The sequence below is a fragment of the Sylvia atricapilla genome, chromosome 6 (assembly GCF_009819655.1).
Source record: "Sylvia atricapilla isolate bSylAtr1 chromosome 6, bSylAtr1.pri, whole genome shotgun sequence".
Lineage (NCBI taxonomy): Eukaryota > Metazoa > Chordata > Aves > Passeriformes > Sylviidae > Sylvia > Sylvia atricapilla.
In genome coordinates this window covers 14,278,190-14,298,556 of record NC_089145.1, presented here as the reverse complement: position 1 = coordinate 14,298,556, position 20,367 = coordinate 14,278,190, and the positions used below count along the sequence as shown (strand labels likewise).

General features: G+C 39.2%; 1 protein-coding gene across 3 annotated transcripts; it reads left to right on the top strand.

Annotated features, from left to right (window-relative positions):
* The first annotated feature begins 73 nt into the window (after nt 1-73).
* HPS5 (HPS5 biogenesis of lysosomal organelles complex 2 subunit 2) lies at nt 74-20,140 on the top strand. Of its 3 annotated transcripts, none has more exons than XM_066320853.1 (23): nt 74-263; nt 1,265-1,434; nt 1,840-1,950; nt 2,765-2,829; nt 3,420-3,612; nt 5,067-5,200; nt 5,758-5,973; nt 6,291-6,362; nt 6,598-6,686; nt 7,587-7,765; nt 7,986-8,144; nt 9,238-9,397; nt 11,484-11,607; nt 13,359-13,505; nt 14,019-14,093; nt 14,572-15,176; nt 16,320-16,443; nt 16,632-16,787; nt 17,381-17,500; nt 17,797-17,910; nt 18,229-18,335; nt 19,004-19,289; nt 19,732-20,140. In XM_066320853.1, exons 2-23 carry the CDS (start codon nt 1,327-1,329, stop codon nt 19,790-19,792), a joined length of 3,405 nt encoding a protein of 1,134 aa, XP_066176950.1. In that variant the 5' UTR covers nt 74-263; nt 1,265-1,326; the 3' UTR covers nt 19,793-20,140. The 3 variants fall into 3 exon arrangements, with proteins under 3 accessions (XP_066176950.1, XP_066176949.1, XP_066176951.1); XM_066320852.1 differs by having other exon boundaries at nt 5,067-5,204; nt 5,762-5,973; XM_066320854.1 differs by lacking the exons at nt 74-263; nt 1,265-1,434; nt 1,840-1,950; nt 3,420-3,612.
* Nucleotides 20,141-20,367: the final 227 nt, after the last annotated feature.

Sequence of the window (20,367 nt, the reverse complement as noted above, 5' to 3'; positions counted from 1 at the left end):
AGCGAGCGCGCGCTCCCGCCCCGCCCTCCCGCGCGTCACGTGACCGCGCTGTTTGGAGGCGGTGGCGGCGTGAGCGGAGCGCGGTGAGGCGGCGGCGGCGGGGGGGAGAGGGACTGAGCGGTGCTTTCTGCCCCTGCGGCTTCCCCGCCTGCCGCCTGTGCCCGTCGGGGCTCGCCTCTCGGCCCCTGCCCTTCCCAGCGCGTCGTTTCTGAAGGGATTTGTGGGGGTTCTTCTGCCCTTGGCGATCCTTCGTCTCACTCCGGGTACGGGAGATAAAGTCCCTCGGTGTCGCCGTTCAGCCCCCGCCGGCAGCTCGGGACCACAAAGGCGGGATGTGGCAGAAAGCAGGCAGGGCAGAAGTGGCCATTAGGGGTTTTTTATGACGCTTTGAGAATTTTGAAGAAATAACTTTTAGTTTCGTTGGCTAAATGTGCCTCTTTCCTTTTCCTAGTGCCTGGTGAGAGTGAGCGTTCGCTTTTCTTTGGAGGAAATGTAAATTTCCCCCGTGACAGCTTTTCTGGGAGGGAGTTCCCGAATTTATGGGACCGTATGCTAAAGGTTACCTAGACATTTCGAGACTTGACTGTGCAGTGTAACAGGTTTGGGGTTTTATTAAGCAATGCACAGGTTTAAACTTTAAACTCAACAAGAGATTATTTTAAAGTATGTGCTGCTTAGGAAAAATATGAGGTTGCGATTTCAGTGGTTATTCTTGGTTTTCACTCTGTTACCTCTTGAACGTGGAAGAAGACATACTGTGGAGAGGAGAGCTTATAATTGTATCAAAATGCACAAAGGCAGCTAATTCTAAATTTGGTGTAACTTGAGAATAATGATCCATAAATTTAGTTTTAGGGGAGAATATGATGTAGTTATAAAATGCCAGTGCTAAGTGTTTTCATTGGTGAAGTTAGTTTCAAATCAACAGTGCATGCTTTAGGGAAAAGTGCATTTTTCCATAAAATAAGGCGTTTTGTGTAGGTACATGTTAACTTGTTTCACAGGAGATGTCAATATAATTACAGTTTAAGGATTTCCACGTGGGTTATCTGATAGGTTAAATTTTCAGAAGTGCAATTTTGTTTTTTTCAACAAAAACTTCTCATAAATGAAGCAGAGGTCTTATTTTCCAGCCCTCAGGCCTCTTTCTGGCACACTGAAACCTGATGGGCTTTGAGTAGGAAAACGCTTGGTGTTCCTTTAAGCAGAGAACTCCAACTCTAGTACTGAAAAGTGAACTAATCAAGAACTTTATTTTTGGCAGGTACAGCTAAAAGCTGAAGCCATAATGCACCCATGAGTGAGCAGCACTAGTTCTTTGCATCCATGGCCTCTGTGCCAGTAATTCCAGACTCTTACAACCATGTCTTGGCGGAGCTGGAGTGTTTGGATCCATTGCTTTCTGCGCTCAGGCTGGATTCCAGTCGTCTGAAGGTGAGTTTGTGATGTATGGCTTTAGTGTCTTAATTTTTTAATTTTAATTCAAGTAATGACACCACTTGGCTAATTATTTGATTAAGGTATTGGATTAATCTAATTCTTTTTGGGGTGTGTGCTTAGTGGGGGCAGTGCTTTGGGAAGAAAGAGTGAAGATAGTGGACCCTGTCACTCTGTGTGTGCTTCCTTAATGCAGCTGTGGGTGCTTAACCGAGCCTGACAGCTTACACTCTTTGCTCTAGTTGCAAAGTGCTGTTTAATAATCTTCAATGCTGGTGGTTCTTGAGTGGTGCACACAGCTAATAAACAATGAAGCCTTTAAAAAAACACAGTAATAATGGAAGAGAAAGATGCTGTGATCAGAACTTACCAGGTTACGCATTATGATTTTTATTCCTTCAGTGTACGTGTATAGATGTGTCAAAGAGATGGCTGGCTCTAGGCAGCTCAGGAGGAGGACTGAACCTTATCCAGAAGGATGGCTGGAAGCAAAGACTCTTTCTCACTCACAAGGTAAGGATAAAAAATTTAAAATGGAAATTTCCAACAATGGGGCTGTGAAAGAAACATTATTTCAAGTTAATGTATTTTAAGAGTAAATAGGCATCTTCAGCTTACTGGGTTGTCCAAAGAAGGTGAGGTTTTGGGCTGCTGTGTTTAAAATAGTTTGTGGTTCTGCAGGGGATCCCCAGAGTGTGTGGTATAATAGATTTCATGAAGTGTCAATTACTTCAGAGTGTCAGGCCTTTGTTTTTCAAATTCCTATTTTTTAACAGCAGCAACCTGCATATTTGAGGATTAGAAGAAAATTTTGAGTATGAAACCAAAGCAATTCACAAGCAGATAACTCCCAGCGTTTGAATGTTCAAACTGTGACACGCCTGTATAAGTGAAGACAAGATAGGCTGACTTGCTGTTGCTGGAATAGATCACGGAACAGGGATTGTTATTTGTACAGCCAGGTGCTATTTCCTAGGAGCCACTTCTGCCTCCAGTATAGTATGAATGCAGCCAGTTTTTAAAGGCTGGGAGCACCTCACTTAATTCTGCCCAAACAACTTCCACGGGTGTGAGGACAGACGAGTGATTTCTGTGCTTTCCAAATCAGAGAATGCACTGCAGTCCTTGCTCTTGATGTTGTTGTCAGTTGCACCTTAGAGTAAACTCAGTGTTTGCAAACAAAACCCAAACAAACCAACCACATCACAGCAGAGTGATTGCATCTGCTGACATGAATCTGGTTTATATCTAAAGATACAAACTACACAGTGGTAGAGGCAGAAAAGGAACAACCTTCACTTGCTCTTACTCCCGTGCTTGCTTTCAGGAAGGTGCCATTTCCCGAGTGGCCTGTTGTTTGCATGATGAAGACTATGTTGCTGTTGCCACCAGGTGAGTGATCTACTTGCAAACCTGAGCACTGGATTAATATTTTTAAGAAGCTTCAAGTTTCAGACTTAGACAGTTGCTGAGAACTCACAGAGTAAACTTTCCAGGTTAACTGGTAGAGGCCACTACAGCATAATTCTCCACACAGTTTGCTTAATTTTTTTTTTCTGGACTAGTCATTTAGATTAAGTATTATTTCTGTAACAGAACTCATACATCTGAAATTATGATGATAAATGTCTTTCTGAGACCTTTCAGCATGAAAAGAAGCATTTTCATTAACATAGTAGAATGAGGTTGATAGTTGATTCCACTTACTTTTATTAAAATCCATTTAGATGTTTTTCCACATCCTCACTGGCAAGTGTAATAAATGTAAGAGTAGTGTTAAGAAGCTGCTTATACACTGTGGTGCAAAGAGAGTCACTTATTCTTCTCAAGAACCTGATGTGACACTTCTTGAAAGCATGCAGCCTCAAACAGAACCAGCTCTGAGGCGTGCCACTTCACTTGGGTTTCTTCTTTCTTTGGGCTTTATTAACTGATAAAACCTTAGAGGACTTACTTTCAACCTTGTTTTTAACTTGTTGTAGCCAAGGCCTTGTAGTAGTCTGGGAGCTGAATCAGGAACGTCGTGGGAAGCCAGAACGGATTTATGTTTCCTCTGAGCATAAGGGCAGAAAAGTTACAGCCCTGTGCTGGGATACAGCTGCCCTTCGAGTTTTTGTAGGAGATCATGTAGGAAAAGTATCAGCCATCAAGATTAACACATCAAAACAAGGAAAGGTAAAATGTTGCATACTTTGATTGAACTTAATTCACTGGGGATGACGTGTGCGATCTCTTTGTTTATCTTAGCAAAGTGGAACAGAGCAGGCCTTGCCAGCTGATGAAGTTCTGGTAGCTTTACTATTGGGATGAAGAACCAGTCTCTCAAGACAACCATAGAAATCTTGACCGACGAACTCCCCCCATCCTTGTTCTGTGTATTTTAGTAATGCAATTTGAAAATGCTTTCAAATGTTCAGAATTAAAAGCGGGTCCATCTCCTGCTTCTTGGAATTTACAAGTATCAAAGTTAAGGGTCTTGGTGTTTCCGAGCCTATTGGATTCCTTAGACTCAAGCTACAGGTTCAGGTTCAGCTGGTTTAGTCCTCAGTTCAGCTGTTGGTCAGAGAAGGAGCAGTCCCAGACTCTGATTTTGCTTGGCTTTGTCTGGATGCTCTTATTCTTAAACATCTGGATTAGATAAAATAAATGGTAGGTGGTCGTCAAGGCTACACCCTTCGTATTTTATGCAAAGGACATGCTTGTTAATGATAGCAGCCTGATTTCTAGCCCTTGAGTGTTCTTTGGCTTTTACCACCACAGGGTCCTTTCTTTTTAGCCAGTTAAAAGGAGCAGAGCCTGGAAATAGTCGTGTTTCTTCCAGGTCCTTTCTAGCCCTCATGGAAGATTTTGATGGAAGATGGACTTAAGAGTAGCAAGACCATTATTAAATTTAAAGAAAGAGAGAGGAAAGTCAGCTGTGGGACAGAGGGAGGAGAAAAGGGCAAGGGCCATGGAATTTTTCTGTTCACAGATTCCTGTGCTTTTTAAAGGAACAGGACTGTTGGATTTCTCAGATAATGCACTTTGTCATATCTCTAAGAAGGGAAAAGCAACTCTAAGCTGGCAAAAATAGTGACTGTCTTACAGCAAATTTGAATGTAGCTGGCAATAGTTTTCTTACCCATGAGTGTGAGACTTAATCCACCCATGCAAACTGAGACACTGGTACAATAAATATTATGTGGGTAGTTTGTGACAGGGTAACAGAGAAGGTGAGTTTGTGAACAACCTAATTCCAGTAAGAGTTGTTTTTTGTATCAATTAATCCCTCTGGTCTGTTTCCATAGAACTGCTAGCTCAGTGTACCTGTGGGAGAATAGGAAAAAAGCACAAGGCTCAGAATAGCAAGAATAAAACACTCTCTTAATGTTAAAGAAAAAAAACAAAACAAACCTTTATAAAGAAATATCAGGATGCTAGAGAGATAGGACTTTTTTTCCTTAAATCTTCAATAGTGGTTTTGGGAAAAGTAGGGTTTAGACTCCTGTGCTTCTGAGCATTGAAGCCTTGCTTTGTAAAGACAGAAGAAGGGAACTGCTCTTCTGAAAATGAAAGAATGAAACGATCTTTACTTTGAACTGAAGGCCAGTGTGTTTTCTTCTTTTTTTTCCTTCTTTTTTTAACTGTAGGCTGCTGCTACTTTTGTGATGTTTCCTGTCCAGATTATAACCACTGTAGATTCTCGGGTGGTTCAGCTTGATTATTTGGATGGAAGACTGCTCATATCTTCACTTACCCGCACTTATTTATGTGATACTGAGAGGCAAGTATTCTATTTAATTTCTGAAATGCTGGACTTCAGAGTCACGCACAGTTTCTGAAATGACATCAATGTCTCTTTGCCTAACCCATGCTCCCACAGTCTGTTTCTGAAGATGTTGGGAGGGGTAGTGTCAAATGTTTCACTAAAATCAAGATAAACAACATCTCCTTTTCTCCCCTCATCTACCCAACCCGTCAGTCTGTTGTGGAGGGCTGTTAACATAATTTCCCTTCCATAAATTCATGCTATTCATAGTCATTGTCTTATTTTTCAAAGTGGTTGGGAATGATTTCTGGGAATGTTCAACCGTCCCATCACTAGGTTGAACAACTGGTTCTGCTGAAAAAAACCCCTTTGATCTGAGCATTCATTTCAACTAATGAATATTTCTGCACTTTGGCAGGCTTTGTAATATTCATTACAGACTTTTTCTTAAGCACCAAAACCAATTCAGCAGCTGAGATTAAGTACTTTTTGTTATTCAAGAAAAACATGAAATTGATTAGGAGTTTTATTAATGCTGCCTTACCTAACAAGTATATTTTTTTCCCCTCTAGAGAGAAGTTCTGGAAGATTGGTAATAAAGAGAGAGATGGAGAATTTGGAGCATGTTTCTTCCCTGTTGGAAAAAACAGTGGTAATCAGCAGCCATTAATATACTGTGCTCGACCTGGCTCAAGGATGTGGGAGGTGAACTTTGATGGGGAAGTGCAAAGCACACATCAGTTCAAGCAGCTGCTCTCGTCACCACCTCTTCCTGTTGTCACTCTCAGGTAGAAACATGAGTGTTATCAGTGATAAACTTGTTTGAGACATCCTTTAGACTGAAAAGACTAAATAAACTCCTGCTTCAGTCAAATGCTAATCCTAATTGTCACCTTAACACAGTCTCGTCTAGGAGGTGTAGGCAGTATTTATCAGAAATGCCAAAACCTTGATTCTGAAGCTGTGTTTGTGTGAGCTCAATAGATACTGCTGTCATGAGACTGTATTTATTTAAGACAGACATGTATTTACAGGATTAAGAATTTTAGAAAGTAATGATATTATATGTTATGCTTGTACTTGATGATAATAATTTAATTTGCAGGCAGGATCCTCATTATACTGGTTCCAGCTGCTCTCCACAGTCTTTATCTTTCCCCAAGCTGCTGTATTTGACGTGAGTATTTGACAGCATAGCTTCTTGTTGATACAGTAGGCTTAAAAAATTATATATTCTCCTAATTGGTATTACCAACTTTAGGTTTTTGTGTAAGAATTTCCCAAGTATCATATCTCACTATACTTAAGCCAATGCCGTCCCTGCGTATTTTAGGGTTTTATTATTATTATTATTATTTTACCTCTTTTACTACAATTGACTGTTGCTCCATTAACATTTGCTTTGATTGCAGTGAGCACTGTGTGGTGACCTGGACAGAAAGAGGCATTTATATTTTTCTTCCCCAAAGTGTTCAAGTCTTACTCTGGAGTGAAGTTAAAGGTAGACTAAAGTTTCTTAAACTTTGCTTTGTAACACTGTCTGTTACGCTGGTCATTCCTGAAGTCCTTGCCTAACATGGAAGCTTTTCAAGCTCAATTTCTTCAGCTGGATTGCAGAATATTTATAAACTTGTCATCTGTCTGGTATATCCTTGAATATTAATCATCTCCCTGCCTTTCTAGACAACCCCTACTTCCATAGATAGGAAAACATTCTTCTTGAGAAAGAAAACATGGTGTAGATTGACTCATAAAATATAGTAGTTAAAATGCAGGTGATTATCCTGCAGTATCCCTTCGTCTTTACTCAGGCTCATTGTCAGGTGTTTTGTGAAGAATAATCTGGCTGCTGAAAGTTTAAAACCTGTTTTGTTTTTTTTTTTCCCCTAAAACCTGTCTAAAGGGCATACAGGGAATATATTTTTTTGGCAGATAAGTGAACCCTCATAAACGGTTGTATGTATGGTTATAAGCAGAATCCTACAGTAGTTATTGTCAGTCTTTGCCCTTCTCTCCATTTTGGTGTTAAGTTTGCAATACCTTTGTTGTGGAGTGTTTCCATACAGCATAAGGTGAAAGTTGTTTTTCTACCAGTGCACGTTTTCCTTCTATTTCAAAGCTAACAAGTACATATTTATCATCTTTATCAGGCTTTAATTTTTCATCTCAGAGGGAAAAGAAACTTCTCGGTAATTTAGTGTATTTTTTGAATGTCTTCTGGTAATGCAACTCTGGAAAGCTTTGACACTGTGTTCTATAGCACTCCTCAGTGTTTGTTTTCCCCATGCCCCTTGTACTTTGCAGTCAGGTGGGAATATGCTTTCACCTTTTTCAGGGGTAGAAAGGAATGTTGATTCATGGCTTCAGTCCTTCAGGTATTGTTCCATGTGTGGTTTTGCAGATATTCAGGATATTGCAGTTCACAAGAGTGAGTTGTTCTGCCTGCACACGAATGGGAAAGTTGTGCACCTCTCCCTTCTGCTGGTCGATCGCTGCGTAGAGCGTCTGATGAGAAGAGGATTCTGGACCCTCGCTGCCAGGGTCTCTTGTCTCTTCCAAAATTCAGTTGTTTCTTGCAGAGTAAGTAAATTCCTCTTTGTAAATGTGCAGTACAACTTCACTGTCTTACCTGTATCGCCTTCCATTAAGTTTCTTGGTTACTGAGATTCATTCTGTTGGAGTTTTTCAAGTCATCTAAACATGATAGTTTAGGGTGAAAATCATCCTGCATAAATGGTATCTTTTGTTTTCACATTTGCATTAGAAATAATAATGGTTCTCTTTCACTGGGTGCTTTTAGGCAAGAAAAAATTTGCCTCTAGAGAAGCTAGAGCACTTGAAGTCTCAGCTGGATGCTTCAGCCCAGCAAGATCTCATTGTGCAACTGGAAGAGCTGATTTCAAAGTTGGAACCTCTGGATTCTGCATGCAGCAGTAGGAGGAGCAGTATTTCATCTCATGTATGTATATTGGTAGTGCCAAAAATGTTATCTACAGATTTTATGGCTTAAAGTTGCCTCATCGCTCACTTGGAAGATGAGGCTTTCAATTCTCCCCTATCTATTACAGCTCATAATGTTGCATTCTAAAACTAGGTAGGGTGAAGAGGTATGAAACACCACTACTTGCACTCTGTAAGTTCTCAGACCTCTGCCTCTTTCCCATATTGTTTTAGGGCTAATGGCTGAGATGTGGACCAAGATTGACATGAAGATGGCTTTTTCCACAGCTCTGTTTAATGTTGTAACGTGCTTTAGTAAAGATAGTCTTGGTTATAACTCTAGTTTCATGTGGTGGAAATTAATTTCTGAGTGCTAAGACCTATATTAGCCCTATTTAAAAAAATTGTCACACTCTAAGAAGCTTAAGGAGAAAGCTGTTAAAATAATGAAAGCATAGTTCTAATAAGTATACAGCTGCTTTTTAAGAAAGGGGAAATATTTCATAGTTAATACAGTATCAGCTCCTGCTTTTACTTTAATAGTGTTTAAAAGGAAAGTTTAAAAAGCCACGTAATGTAAATACCATCTTAATGTGGTAGACAAGTTTTTCTTCCTTAGCCACTTTGAAAGTAAACCATGTAGATGGACCATGGGCAAAAAAGTGTGTTGGTCCTGAAGCTAAATAGTTTTGCAGGGTCTGTAATTGTGCTAGCTGGGTATGGCTGGCCAGCAGAAGGAATACAGATTCTTGGGTAAGCTACAAAGTGGTGAAGTGACATTCTTGGCTGCAGGACTAAAGGTGAGGTGGGTTTTGCCTTGCACTGAGTACACCAGTTGTTCCACAGGCTGCTTTCTTAAAAGCAGTTGCAGCATTCACTTCTTTTTAAAGTCACTGAACTGCACACTTGCTCTGTCACATCTCTGGCACATCTCTGTCATTTTGCATTCTGGATCTGATAAAAGTACTCTGTTAAATAGGAGTTTTCCAGGTAGTGAATTATGAAATGCTCTGAAGTTGTTTGTGTAGGTACAGTTGGTTGACTTCATGGCAGAAAGTTGAACAAGGAAGTAGAACTCAGATGATGTCTAACAGCCCTCCCTGGTCTGACAGGAAAGCTTCAGTGTCTTGGACTCTGGAATCTACCGCGTTATCAGTCGAAGGGGCAGTCAGTCCGATGAAGACTCGTGTTCCCTCCACAGCCAAACCTTCTCAGAAGATGAGAGACTTAAAGAATTTCCTGTACACCATGAAGATGAGCAATTAGAACTTGGTAATGTTTCTTAATGAAAACATGTTTGTTGAATGTGTGTGCTTATTCTACAAGAATACAACTGGGTTGGCTCTGTACTCTTACTTCCTACTATCAAGTTATTCATTATTAAGATATGTAATTTAGTTAATTGAAACAGTCAGCTCACCTTCCAGTCAAAATCCTTCCTGAATCGTTGGGTTGAAAAGCTGTCTCCACAGAAACTCAGGCTTAAAAGCAAACAAAACCCAGAGAAACAAAGCAAAAGGTCCAGAGGGCTTCACTTCAACTTATCCCTCTCTAAGTGTAATTCAGCATTAATGCTGAATTCCTTCAGCTATCTATGCCAGTGTCAATTGTACTCCAAACAAGATTCGTTTGCTGCCAACATCCTTCTGTAATGTTTGTTTCAAAAAAAGAATTTCTTAATTTGGATTCTGGTTTATATTTCTTCAGGGAAAGCAGAAGGATTCTGCTAAGTGTCCTTAACTTTCTTGCAGGGTTTTCCTTGTACGGGGGATCATCTTACACGTGTAAACATTAGTGTGGGGGTGCTAGAAGTTAATAACTTACATTTAGCAAGTTATTATAAGTGTTAATAACTAACATTTAGCCCATCCAGGAAGCTTTTTTATTTCCTGACACTAAATGTCTGTCATTGGACTAAAGCTAGAGTGAGACTGTAATATGTCTTGTTCTCTACTCTGGTTGGGATTGGGAGGGGATAAAGAAACCTGGGATGATGAGGAGCTGGATTAGCTCTAGGTATGGCAGAGAGGCTTTCCAATAAAAAAGCTGCTTTTTAGCTTTTGTGAGGAGTAGATGCCTGTTGAGGATGGAGAGAATTTGGACGCTTTGGTGAAAACAACAGTGGAGGAGGGAGAGTGCAGAAATAGATATTTACTCCTTGTCAGTAGAATTTTCCTGCTGACTTAGCTACATGGTGTTGGTAGCACTTATCTTTATATGTGACTCTTTACCTACATCACCATAAAACCAAGTGAGGAAACTCTGAAGTGCATAATTTCCAACATTCAAAGTCAGAAATTCAGGTGACCTAATTTTTGAATGTCAGAAGATAGAAAGGTTCTGTGTGTTCTGTCTTCTCTCACAAGAGATGATAAATTTGCTGATTATTTCCAAGTAGAGAAGTTCTAGGTGCTTCTTGAATCAAAGTACTTGATTTGGTATTTGGAAGAAATGGACCTAGTGTTTCCCTACTCATGATGACGTAAGATGTGATGAGTTTCTAGGTTTCTAGTCTGCATAATGAACAAAAGCAGCCTTATTATAGTCAGCTGTAAGGTCAGTTGTGACCTTTAGGCACGGTCAGTTGTGACCTTTAGGCACTTTAGGATTCTGATGATAGATTTTCTCTCATAGTGCAGCATCTTTTCCTCTCAACAATGTGGTTACTGCTGACTGTTGCAAAATGCAGTGTCATCCTGGCTTAAAGTGATCCCTTTTTTCTTGTTGGCACAACTTAAAGATACAGTGTGTGTTTTGTACCAGGAAATGATTAAGCAAAACACATTGTAGATACTGTTAGGGATATAGGAGAGAAAAGGAAATAGTCAGGGATTCTGTATTTCCTGTGATTCTTGTCAAAAGCCAGAGAGCTGTGGGCTCATTTAGATTTTTAAGTCCTTTTAAATAAGAGGGTGATTTATATCCTGGTCATGGCTTGTATGTCTCTCTGTTCACATGTGATTTAGACTTTGGAAATCATGCTATGTGAATTGATATATGCCACAATACTTTATTTTCCTAGATGTATGAGTAAGTCAAGATTAAATCAAGGTTTTGTCCCCTAAATGGACTGTAAGTCTACTTTTAGAAGATAGTTTTCATACAGTTGTTGATCATTATTTGCCTTGCTACAAAGCCAAAGGACTATGAATAAAGCAGATGTACTAGGTTCAAAGTCAGTATTAGAACAGTCCTTGAAATCTGGCTTCACTCATACTTGAGTATTCAAAAGGAAAATAGGATGGACACGTTATCCATTAATGAATTAGTGACTTGCAGTTCATTTCGCTGTTCCATTTTTTTTTTTTTTTTGCCAGGCCATTGTTTCATGACTTTTTATTTCAATTCCATTTGTCAGAGAACGTATCTCATGCATCTGTGGTGGTTGAGGCCGACCGGAATGAGACATTTCTCCCATTCAGTATTCCTTTGTCATTCCGTTCCCCATCTCCTCTCGTCTCTCTCCAAGCTGTCAAAGAAAGGTAAAACATGCAGCAGGTTCACTCATCCATAACATCTTGCCCTCTTCTGTCCCTTGGATTTTGTACGATTGCGTGGTTTAGTTCATACTGTTTTGCAAACATGTAACACCTGAACTGGAACACCAGAGATGCAGTCAGGTTTGCCAGGCAGTTTAAATCTTCATCTTGGCTCTAGTGAAGATACGAAGAGCTGCTGGTAACTTCAGTGGAGCCAAGACTTCAACCTTGGTTTTAAACAGTTAATAATTGTTAAATGTCTAGCAATGTCTACTGTTACCCTGTAAACTCTGGTTGTGGTTTGTATTCAAAGGAAAACTTACTGAATATTGTTTGAGGATTTTGCCTTTCTGGGTCTTAGGGGGAAGACTTCTTATGTTGCTTGGGGACAAACATTACAACATTCAAAGCAGATAGATATTGCTAAAACACTTGCAAAGTGGTCTGTCCTATCCCCACATGAACTTTTCAGTGAATCTAATTGATTTTCCTAACACTTACGGAATAATGGTAGCCTAAACCTGCTCCAATTAGATCTGTGTCCATTTTATGTATAAATCATATTGGTATTTTAAAACTTTTTTTAAGGGGGAATGATGGGGTTTTTGAACAAATTTTGGGGGTTTTTTACAAATACAAAAGAGATGGTGTTAAATACATAACTTAATTTTTTTTACAGAAGTGCTATATGTTAATTACTTAGCTGAAATGTCTCTGGCGTGGCAATGGTATGAAAAATTGCACAGCCTTCCCTTGATCACTTCAGTATGTAAATTGTGTCCTGCAACAAAAAAAATTGTAGCTGCTATCAGTAATGTGAGGATCTCAGAATAAACATCAGAAGTACATGCGATGTTTTGAGTTTTTCTAAACTGTAAGCACCCTTGAGGACTTTACTAGTAATAAGTGTTTCTGCTAATAGTGAAAGCTACATTTTCAAATACTCACTGCATGCAATTAGTCATTAAATAAAACACTATCACAGTTACAGTTAATTTTTAAAAGTTTAGCTTTAATCCTTCTATACATTCAAGCCCAATTATTTTTGTAAATTTGAATCCTTTCTGTCTTCTGCAGCAAGCTTCAACTTTTGCTATATCTTGTTATAGTAAAAGATGGTGTGTTGGAGTTTTGGGGATTTTTTTAAATTTTTTTTTTTTAGTTCTAAACAGAAAGCAGGAAGCTTATTTTTCTCTTCAAATCTTGTTGACATAGTTCTCTTTGTGGCAGTGGTAGAAGTAATTGAATTCTGGTATGTTCATTGAGCGTTCTCTTCAATAAAATACTTGAAAGAATAGGGATTGCTGAGTGAAAAGGATGTTGTTGGTGAGCTTTGTAATCTGAAGAATTAATTTGAAGCATTGTTAAGTGATTTCTTACCAAAAGTGACATAATTTCCTAAAGATGTTTTATGTTTAAAAGCTTTAAAATGCAGTGTGGCCAGTCTGCATTTATTTGCATACAAATTACAAATACATGTCAAAATCTATGGCTAATGTTGGTATGTGATCCTACTTCTTCAGCAGGAGTGTTAAATATTTCACTATTCTGTGATGAAAACACGATCATGACTGGACTATGAATTTTGAGCAGCTTCTTAGTATGTTTTCTTCCTGTTGATCATCACTATCCTTATCTTTTCTCAAGAGTTCTTCAGATTGTAAAGTCTCTGAAATGATGGATAATTTAAAAGAGTGCTTGGTTTGTTTGCTTCTGAACTTCTGATTTTAAATGTTTGAACTTGTCATTCCTAGTGTTTCCAGCTTTGTACGCAAAACCACAGAGAAGATTGGCACACTCCATATAAGTCCTGAATCTAGAGGGAAGCATGAAGCAAAGGATGATGAGCAGCTGCCAGAACTAACTCTTAGTCCAGTAGCATCTCCCCAGGAAGAAAAAGAGTGAGTGCAAAATCACATTTTCTTAGCAGTTGTATTTGCTGGATGTCCTGAGGGTGGCAGCCTAAGGAAAAAACTCTGTCAAGCAGAATGAGGAACTTGGCATTAGATTTTTCCAGCTGCCTTCATTCCTATGGTGGGTTTCAGTGGTTCTCGCAACTCCTTTCTTAGTACTGATGAGGCAATGAACACAGAGTTAACGAATTTCATATTCCAGTGCTAACTTTCCATTTTGGACTAATTTTCATACAGTGGCATGGTACTGTTTTTTGTTCAGTACCTGCAGAAACCTACCATAGCTGGAGTAGAAGTAATTATAGAAAGCCACACAGATAGTATTATTTGTTGCTCTTCATGCCAAATTTATCCATAATTTCTGTTGAGCTGTTCCTTCTTAACAGTGAAAGCTATGTATTTAATAAAGGAATTACCGTTAAGGAAAATTTTCAGGAAATCCTCACTTTAATAATAAAAGTTAATACTTCAGATAAGACTGAAATGAATGTGATTTTCTAGGTCAGAATCCCAGAACTGCCAGCTTCCTGAGGAGGATCGTCTGAGAGATCTCAACACTGCAACAGCAGAAACTATGTAAGCCAAGAAACTTTTTAGTGTATAGATATATTGGGCTTTGGCAGAAGAAATGATCAATTGGTTTTTAATTTCTTTTCATTCATTTTACATGGATGTAAGAGTGGTGCTCTGAATGTCTCTTAGCATAATCTGAAAGGATCTCATTTGGTGAATGATTTGATTCCTCTTTTTAAAACCAAGCAAAACTCACTAAAAGCTCTTCTAGTGTTGTCCCTTTAAGTTCAAGCATAGTTTAAAAAAATCAAAATTACAAGAACTCATTCTGAAAGTAATCTTAGGGAGCTCAAAATGTGCTCATATCAAATGTAGACAGTGTGAAGTTATGTAAATTGTGTTTGATGCACTCAAAATCACAAAACCCAACAACTGACTACAGGTCAAGTGTAGGAGTATAGTTAAGCAGTTCATATTTTAAACTTCATTTGTGGCATCTTATAATTGTTAAACTTAGCAAACTTCTTTTTTTATGCTGCAGAGCCAAGCTCCAGGATCCCCTAGTTTTGTTAGAACCTCGGTGTATGAGAAGGGTCTTACAGGGATGGCTTGTCTATCTAGAAGAAAAATTCAGCAGGGAGCATTCTGCTTTGTCTGTTAAGAAAAGCAAGACTGTGTGTGCTGAAGAACAGAGAGCAGTCCTGGAGGAAAACCTGCAAGTGGCTCCAGCTGACAGAGACCCAGTAGAAAAGGAACAGAGTGGCATTTTGGAAGACTGCATTGAAAAGGAAAACACTGATGAATTCTGTGTGAGCAGAACCACGTGTGAAAATGGTACTGATGTGCCAGGGCCTTTGGGCTCCAGCTTTCAGACATCTCCTCCGTGTGCCATCGACCCCGATGTTCTGAAGGATCTCATGGAGTTGACAACTCTGTGCTTTGAGCTGCAGGTCTTTTCCTGTGGGAGTGGTGAGGCTGAGGAGAGCTCTGAGGGAAGTCTCGCATCAGCAGCTCCTGGGACCCTGGCTTGTAGGTTTTTGCGAAGTTACTTCTTCCTTTTGGATTTAAAGAGAGTAAAGCAGTGCATTATAACCACGTGTGCCACCTGCCCTAATGTGTGGGAAACATACATTGCAGGATTGAAAGGTAAATAATGAATGTTGTATTGCTACTTAAACTGAAAATAAGACTGTTTAGAAGGGAAAAAAAGGAAAAAAAGCCTTGAAGACTCTTGTAATTGTGTCTGCAGATTTTCGTTGTTGCAGGAGGAGGATGCTGGGTGTCTGGGAGTTTTTGTTCTGATTTTGGGTTGTTTGGTTGATTGTTTTTCCCCCAAATTCTTCCCTCAGGAAGAACTTAGTTCAGCTGGTTAGAACACAGTGCTAATAATCCCAGCATTGTGGGTTCAAGCCCAAATGGACCATTCACTTAAGAGCTGGACTTGATTGTTGTTATGAGTCCCTTTCAACTCAGAGTAACCTGTGATTTCTTAAAAAAAAAAAAAAAACTGCTGGCTCTTTGGAGATGCTGTTCTCCTTTCACTTTGCTACTTGGAACCTGTTAGTTTGCATGGACCTTGCTGATTGAACACTGTAGTGATCCCAGCCTATTTCCAAACAAGCATATGAGCTTCTAAGAGCAAAAGCATTGTAATGAGAATCACAAGTGTGTAGAACAAAAGGCAGAAGAGAGGGGAGGGGGTTCAACATTTGCACTGAAAGATTCAGCTTGTAAAGGAAAGGGGGTTAATATGAAACAGAACTGAATGGAGTAGATGGTTCCATGCAGAGAAGTGGCTTGTGATCACTTCACGCTTCCCTGTTTCACAGAAATGCTTTCTGATCTTTTTGATGCCTCTTTAGTTTTATTGAACCAAAGCATCATGATGATATTGGAAAACAACTTCTCTGTTCTCTGCACTCAGCTTCTGCCTTATGTATTTCTTTTAAGAGTGAATTAAAACCTTAGCATCAATTCTGCTCCAGCAGAAGAAAGCAGTTAAACAACAGAATCTTGCTTTGAAGGTTGGTGTTTGTGTTTCTGGGAGTCTCTTCACTGTTTGGATTCTGAGAGCCCTAGACGTGAAAGTAGCATATGCATTCCTAGTTTGACATTAGTTGGATTGCATTGGTGCCTGTAGATTAATACCTGCATTTTCATTAGGATTGAGGTGGGTGTTGAACTTCCCATGATAGCTGTTGTTCAGCAGAAGGACAAAAGGAGGGGCAGGACATGTTAAAGAAAAAAATTTGCCCCAAATTTTGGAACTTGTGCACTGATTTATTTCAGAACTAACTTGTCACAGTCCAGTGGCTTTAGCAATGGAAAGTGAAGATATGTTGAAAATACTGAAGCTGCTGCATGACCTGGGGCCATGGGATGACAGCCCACTGCTGCTGGCACATGCTCAAAGGTTTGTACCCAAAAATTCTTTTTCTTAACTTCCTGGCAGGGATTACTTCACTTACCATGTCATGAATATTTCTGGAATCTCTTAGAGAGATTACCTTTCAGTACTATCTCAAACTTGGAAAAGATCCTGAAAAAAATTATTTGGCTGTTTGGTATTGAAATTAGTTTTTGTTCTCTCTCTTTCTCCAGGCTCTATGAAAAATTCGGGGAAACAGCTCTTCGGCCCTTGATCAAGTTCCACCCCTCTATTTTGCCTTCTGATATTAAACAGCTTTGCAGGAATGATCCAGCTCATTTTCTAGCATATTTAGATAGTCTGGTGAAATCAAAGCCAGAGGATAAAAGGTGAGGGGAATGTAGAATCCTTTTCATCTGTCTATTCTCTTCATGTAGCTGTGTGGAGGTTTTTTTTTAATTTGGCTTTTGGGGACTTTTTTTTGTGTTTCTGTATCTGTCTGCTTGGTGTTCTTAAGCATTAGGTTCCAAGTAATTCTGTCGATTGTAGCTGGCCTTAGACTGAAGTTTTTGTTAGGTTTTTACCTAGTTTTAAAAGGTATTTCCTAAATAATATACTTCTAATGGATTTGACTTTTTTTTGTTCCTATATCTGCAGTTCAGTGTACCAGGGTTAGATGGCATTTAAAAAAAAAAAAAAAAAACCCAAGCAAATAAATTAAAAAACTCCACGAAACAAAAAAAATCAAAGCAACAACAACAACAAATAATTAAAAAAAAATCCCAAACCAAAAGTGGGGGAACTCAACCTGCAAACTTGATTTTCTATGGTTGCCTCTGTTTCTAAAGATAGAAATAATTTTAGGCTTTTCCACATTTAATTTTACATCTCTCCCCCCCCCACCACAAGCTCTGCTTCTCCATATCTGGTATATTTCAAAGTGGTAGGATTTTCTTTTAGTAGTGTCTGCTTTGTTTTCCAGGTCATTTCTCCTCAGGTCTCTTCTGCAGCCAGAATCTGTACGGTTGGATTGGTTGTGCTTGGCAGTTTCTCATGATGCTCCACAAAGGGCAAACACTGTGGATGAGGAAGGAAATCCCAGGTAAAGTGGGTTTCACCCAAGTCCTGAGTGCAGCAGAAAGACTTTAACAGGCCTGGTTTTGGGTTAGATTTTCTGTGAAAGTTTAGATCACTGACTCCTTGGAGCATTTTGCAGAGTTCAGCAGAAACAAACAAAGGGATTGAAAAAAATTTAGTTTGCAATGCCTTCCAGAGTGACTGCTCTACTGAGACTGCACATGGTGTTTCATTCATTTTTCCTCCTCTCCTTTCATAAATCTGCCATAATGTTCTGGAGAAAGTCAATAATACTTTAAAACTGAATTTCTCATCTTCTAGGCCACGATCACATTTGTTTACTTGGGGCTACAGCCAGCTCATTCTACTCTTGATTAAACTCCCAGCTGATTTTGTTATGAAAGAGAAGATGGCTGACATCTGTAAATCACATGGGTAAGGAGAAAACTTGCTAGTTCTTGATACCTGGTTTGTGGGTATTCTGACCCTGAGAAGATACAAATTTAAATTACCTATCTGCTGCTTGTTTGGACAGTTTTTTAAAAAAAACTTTTCCTGTTTTGAGGGTGAATATTGAATGTCTGATTTAATGTACCAGCTGGGAGGTATTGCTCATATCCCTACTCTGTTTCTGACATTCATTAAATTTTGTTGCTTTTGTCTTTACTGAAACTTTAATGAGTTTGTGATTATTTGTGACTTTGTTTTGAACTGAGTATTTAATCCCTGGTAATCTTTACTCTGTTATTCCAGATTTTGGCCTGGATATCTTTTTCTCTGTCTGGAATTGGATAGAAGAAGAGAAGCCTTGACTAATATTGTTCATTTGGATGATTTGAGCCTGTTGAATGGAGAAGATGGTTAGTTATTCTTAAGCTGTGTAAACATACTTCTGTGATGTAGGAACTGCCATTATATAGTGGTTTGCCCAAAGCTGAGTTGAACTTCTATTTTTTGAAGTGTTTTTGTAGCCCTGTGTGTAGTACAGCATATTTGAAACCCATAAATGGATGCTATACTCGTGTATCTTCATGCTGTGCTTTGTGAAATCAGTTGTGCTGGGAAATGCTTAAAAGTTAAAGAATCTTGATTTGTTTATTGGGAGTGAAAGCTAACCTTGGTGTTGTAGACAGGAATAGGAAGCCTTTTTCTGCAGAGCACAAAACTTTCCCACTACATGTGCACACACCCAAAGTTAGGGTGAGCAAAGCATTGTACCACAAGGCAGACCTTTGAAAAAAATTCACTCTAGCCCTAAGATGGATGAAAATTTGTCTCTTGATTTAATCCAAAGCCTTAAATACTGAGCTATTGTGAAGCTGTGTGTGTTCACCACTAAATCTTTGCATCGAGTCAGTCAGGGCAGTACATTTCTGTACAGAATTTACTTGTTGATAATGCTCAGTTTCCTAAAATCTTCAGAGTAAAACAGAATAGCTTCCCTTTTAAGTACAGATATAGTGTAAATAAGAGTCTTAGAATAATCCTTGTTTTACAAATTATGTAATAAATCCCATTTTACATCTAGGTTCCATTCCAGAGACCATAGAAGAATGGAAATTTGTTCTGCATCTTGCACGGAATCACAGCACAGCTGTCCACCACCACAGCCCCCAGAATGGGAATGCTGTCAGCAATGGAGGCCCGAGCTGCCCGGACTGCATCACTGTGGAAAACGTCGCTCTGTTGCTGGCCAAGGCCATCGGCCCAAATCGTGCCATGCCTCTCTTGCAGGAGTGTGGCTTGACACCAGAATTGTCTGAGAGATTTACTGGTGTCTGTGAGATACTGAGAATTGCTGAGAAAAGGCAGAGGTAAGATATGTGTTGACAGAAGATCCATACTATCCTCAGTGATTTAAACTTCCTTTTCAGTTAACAAGAAGATAAAGTGCTTCACATTTTAACCTTTGGTTTCAGACTCATCAGAAAGCTTTCCTATTATTTAGGAACTGTGTGTTTTGCAATATAGGCATTTTAAAATTGAGAATGAGGAAACAGGAAATCATACATTAAAGGTGTATGTGAAGGAGATGCACTGAAAGAGATCTGTTCTGCTGAGACCTGTACAGACTCTGATCTCTCCTATTCTTTCCAAAGGTGTAAATGGTGATGTCAGGATGTTACTTTTGAAATGCAGTCATGTTTTTTACAAACTTCCCGTTAAAAAGCAAACCAAAACTCTGTTGTTCTTTCTTTTGTTAGCTCTTTTCCCTGTTTGACTTGTTTTTTCCCCCCCCCTTTGCTTTATTTGCAGAGCACTGATTCAGTCCATGTTGGAAAGGTGTGACCGGTTTTTGTGGTCTCAGCAAGCATAGAAAACAACTTGGAAGAACTCTGGGAACATTTTATACTGTAATGACTATATATTCAAGTGCCTCTTGAATTTCACAGGCCCTTAAAAATAACGAACTCCTGTCTGAAAGTTCAGTCATACTGACCCAGCCTCCATCTGGCAGGTATCTGACCTGGAAGTGCTGACAGTCCTTCCTTATTTCTTTGCAGATGGCGTTTGAACTGTAGAACATAGATACGAACAAGCCAGTATTTATCTTGAAATTAAGCTCACAGATTTCCGAGATGAAAATTGCTGAATTTATTTTCTGAGTCTATAACTTAAATGTTTAGGGATATGAGCCTCTAAGTATTTAATTATGGTGTATAAATTTTTGTTTGTTTGTTTGCAAATGTGAGAAACCATTCTTGGGAAATATCTAAGCCCATACTTCTTTAACTTTCCTGTAAGTGACATTTACTGCTGCTGTAGAAGTGTCTGTCATGGTACCTGTTAGTTTTTTCCCCCTTCTTAAATTATATGGACACTCCTTGCCTATTTCAAATACATTAACCAAGCCAAGTCTTAAAATGGGAGGGAAATATTTTTAAGTAGTGG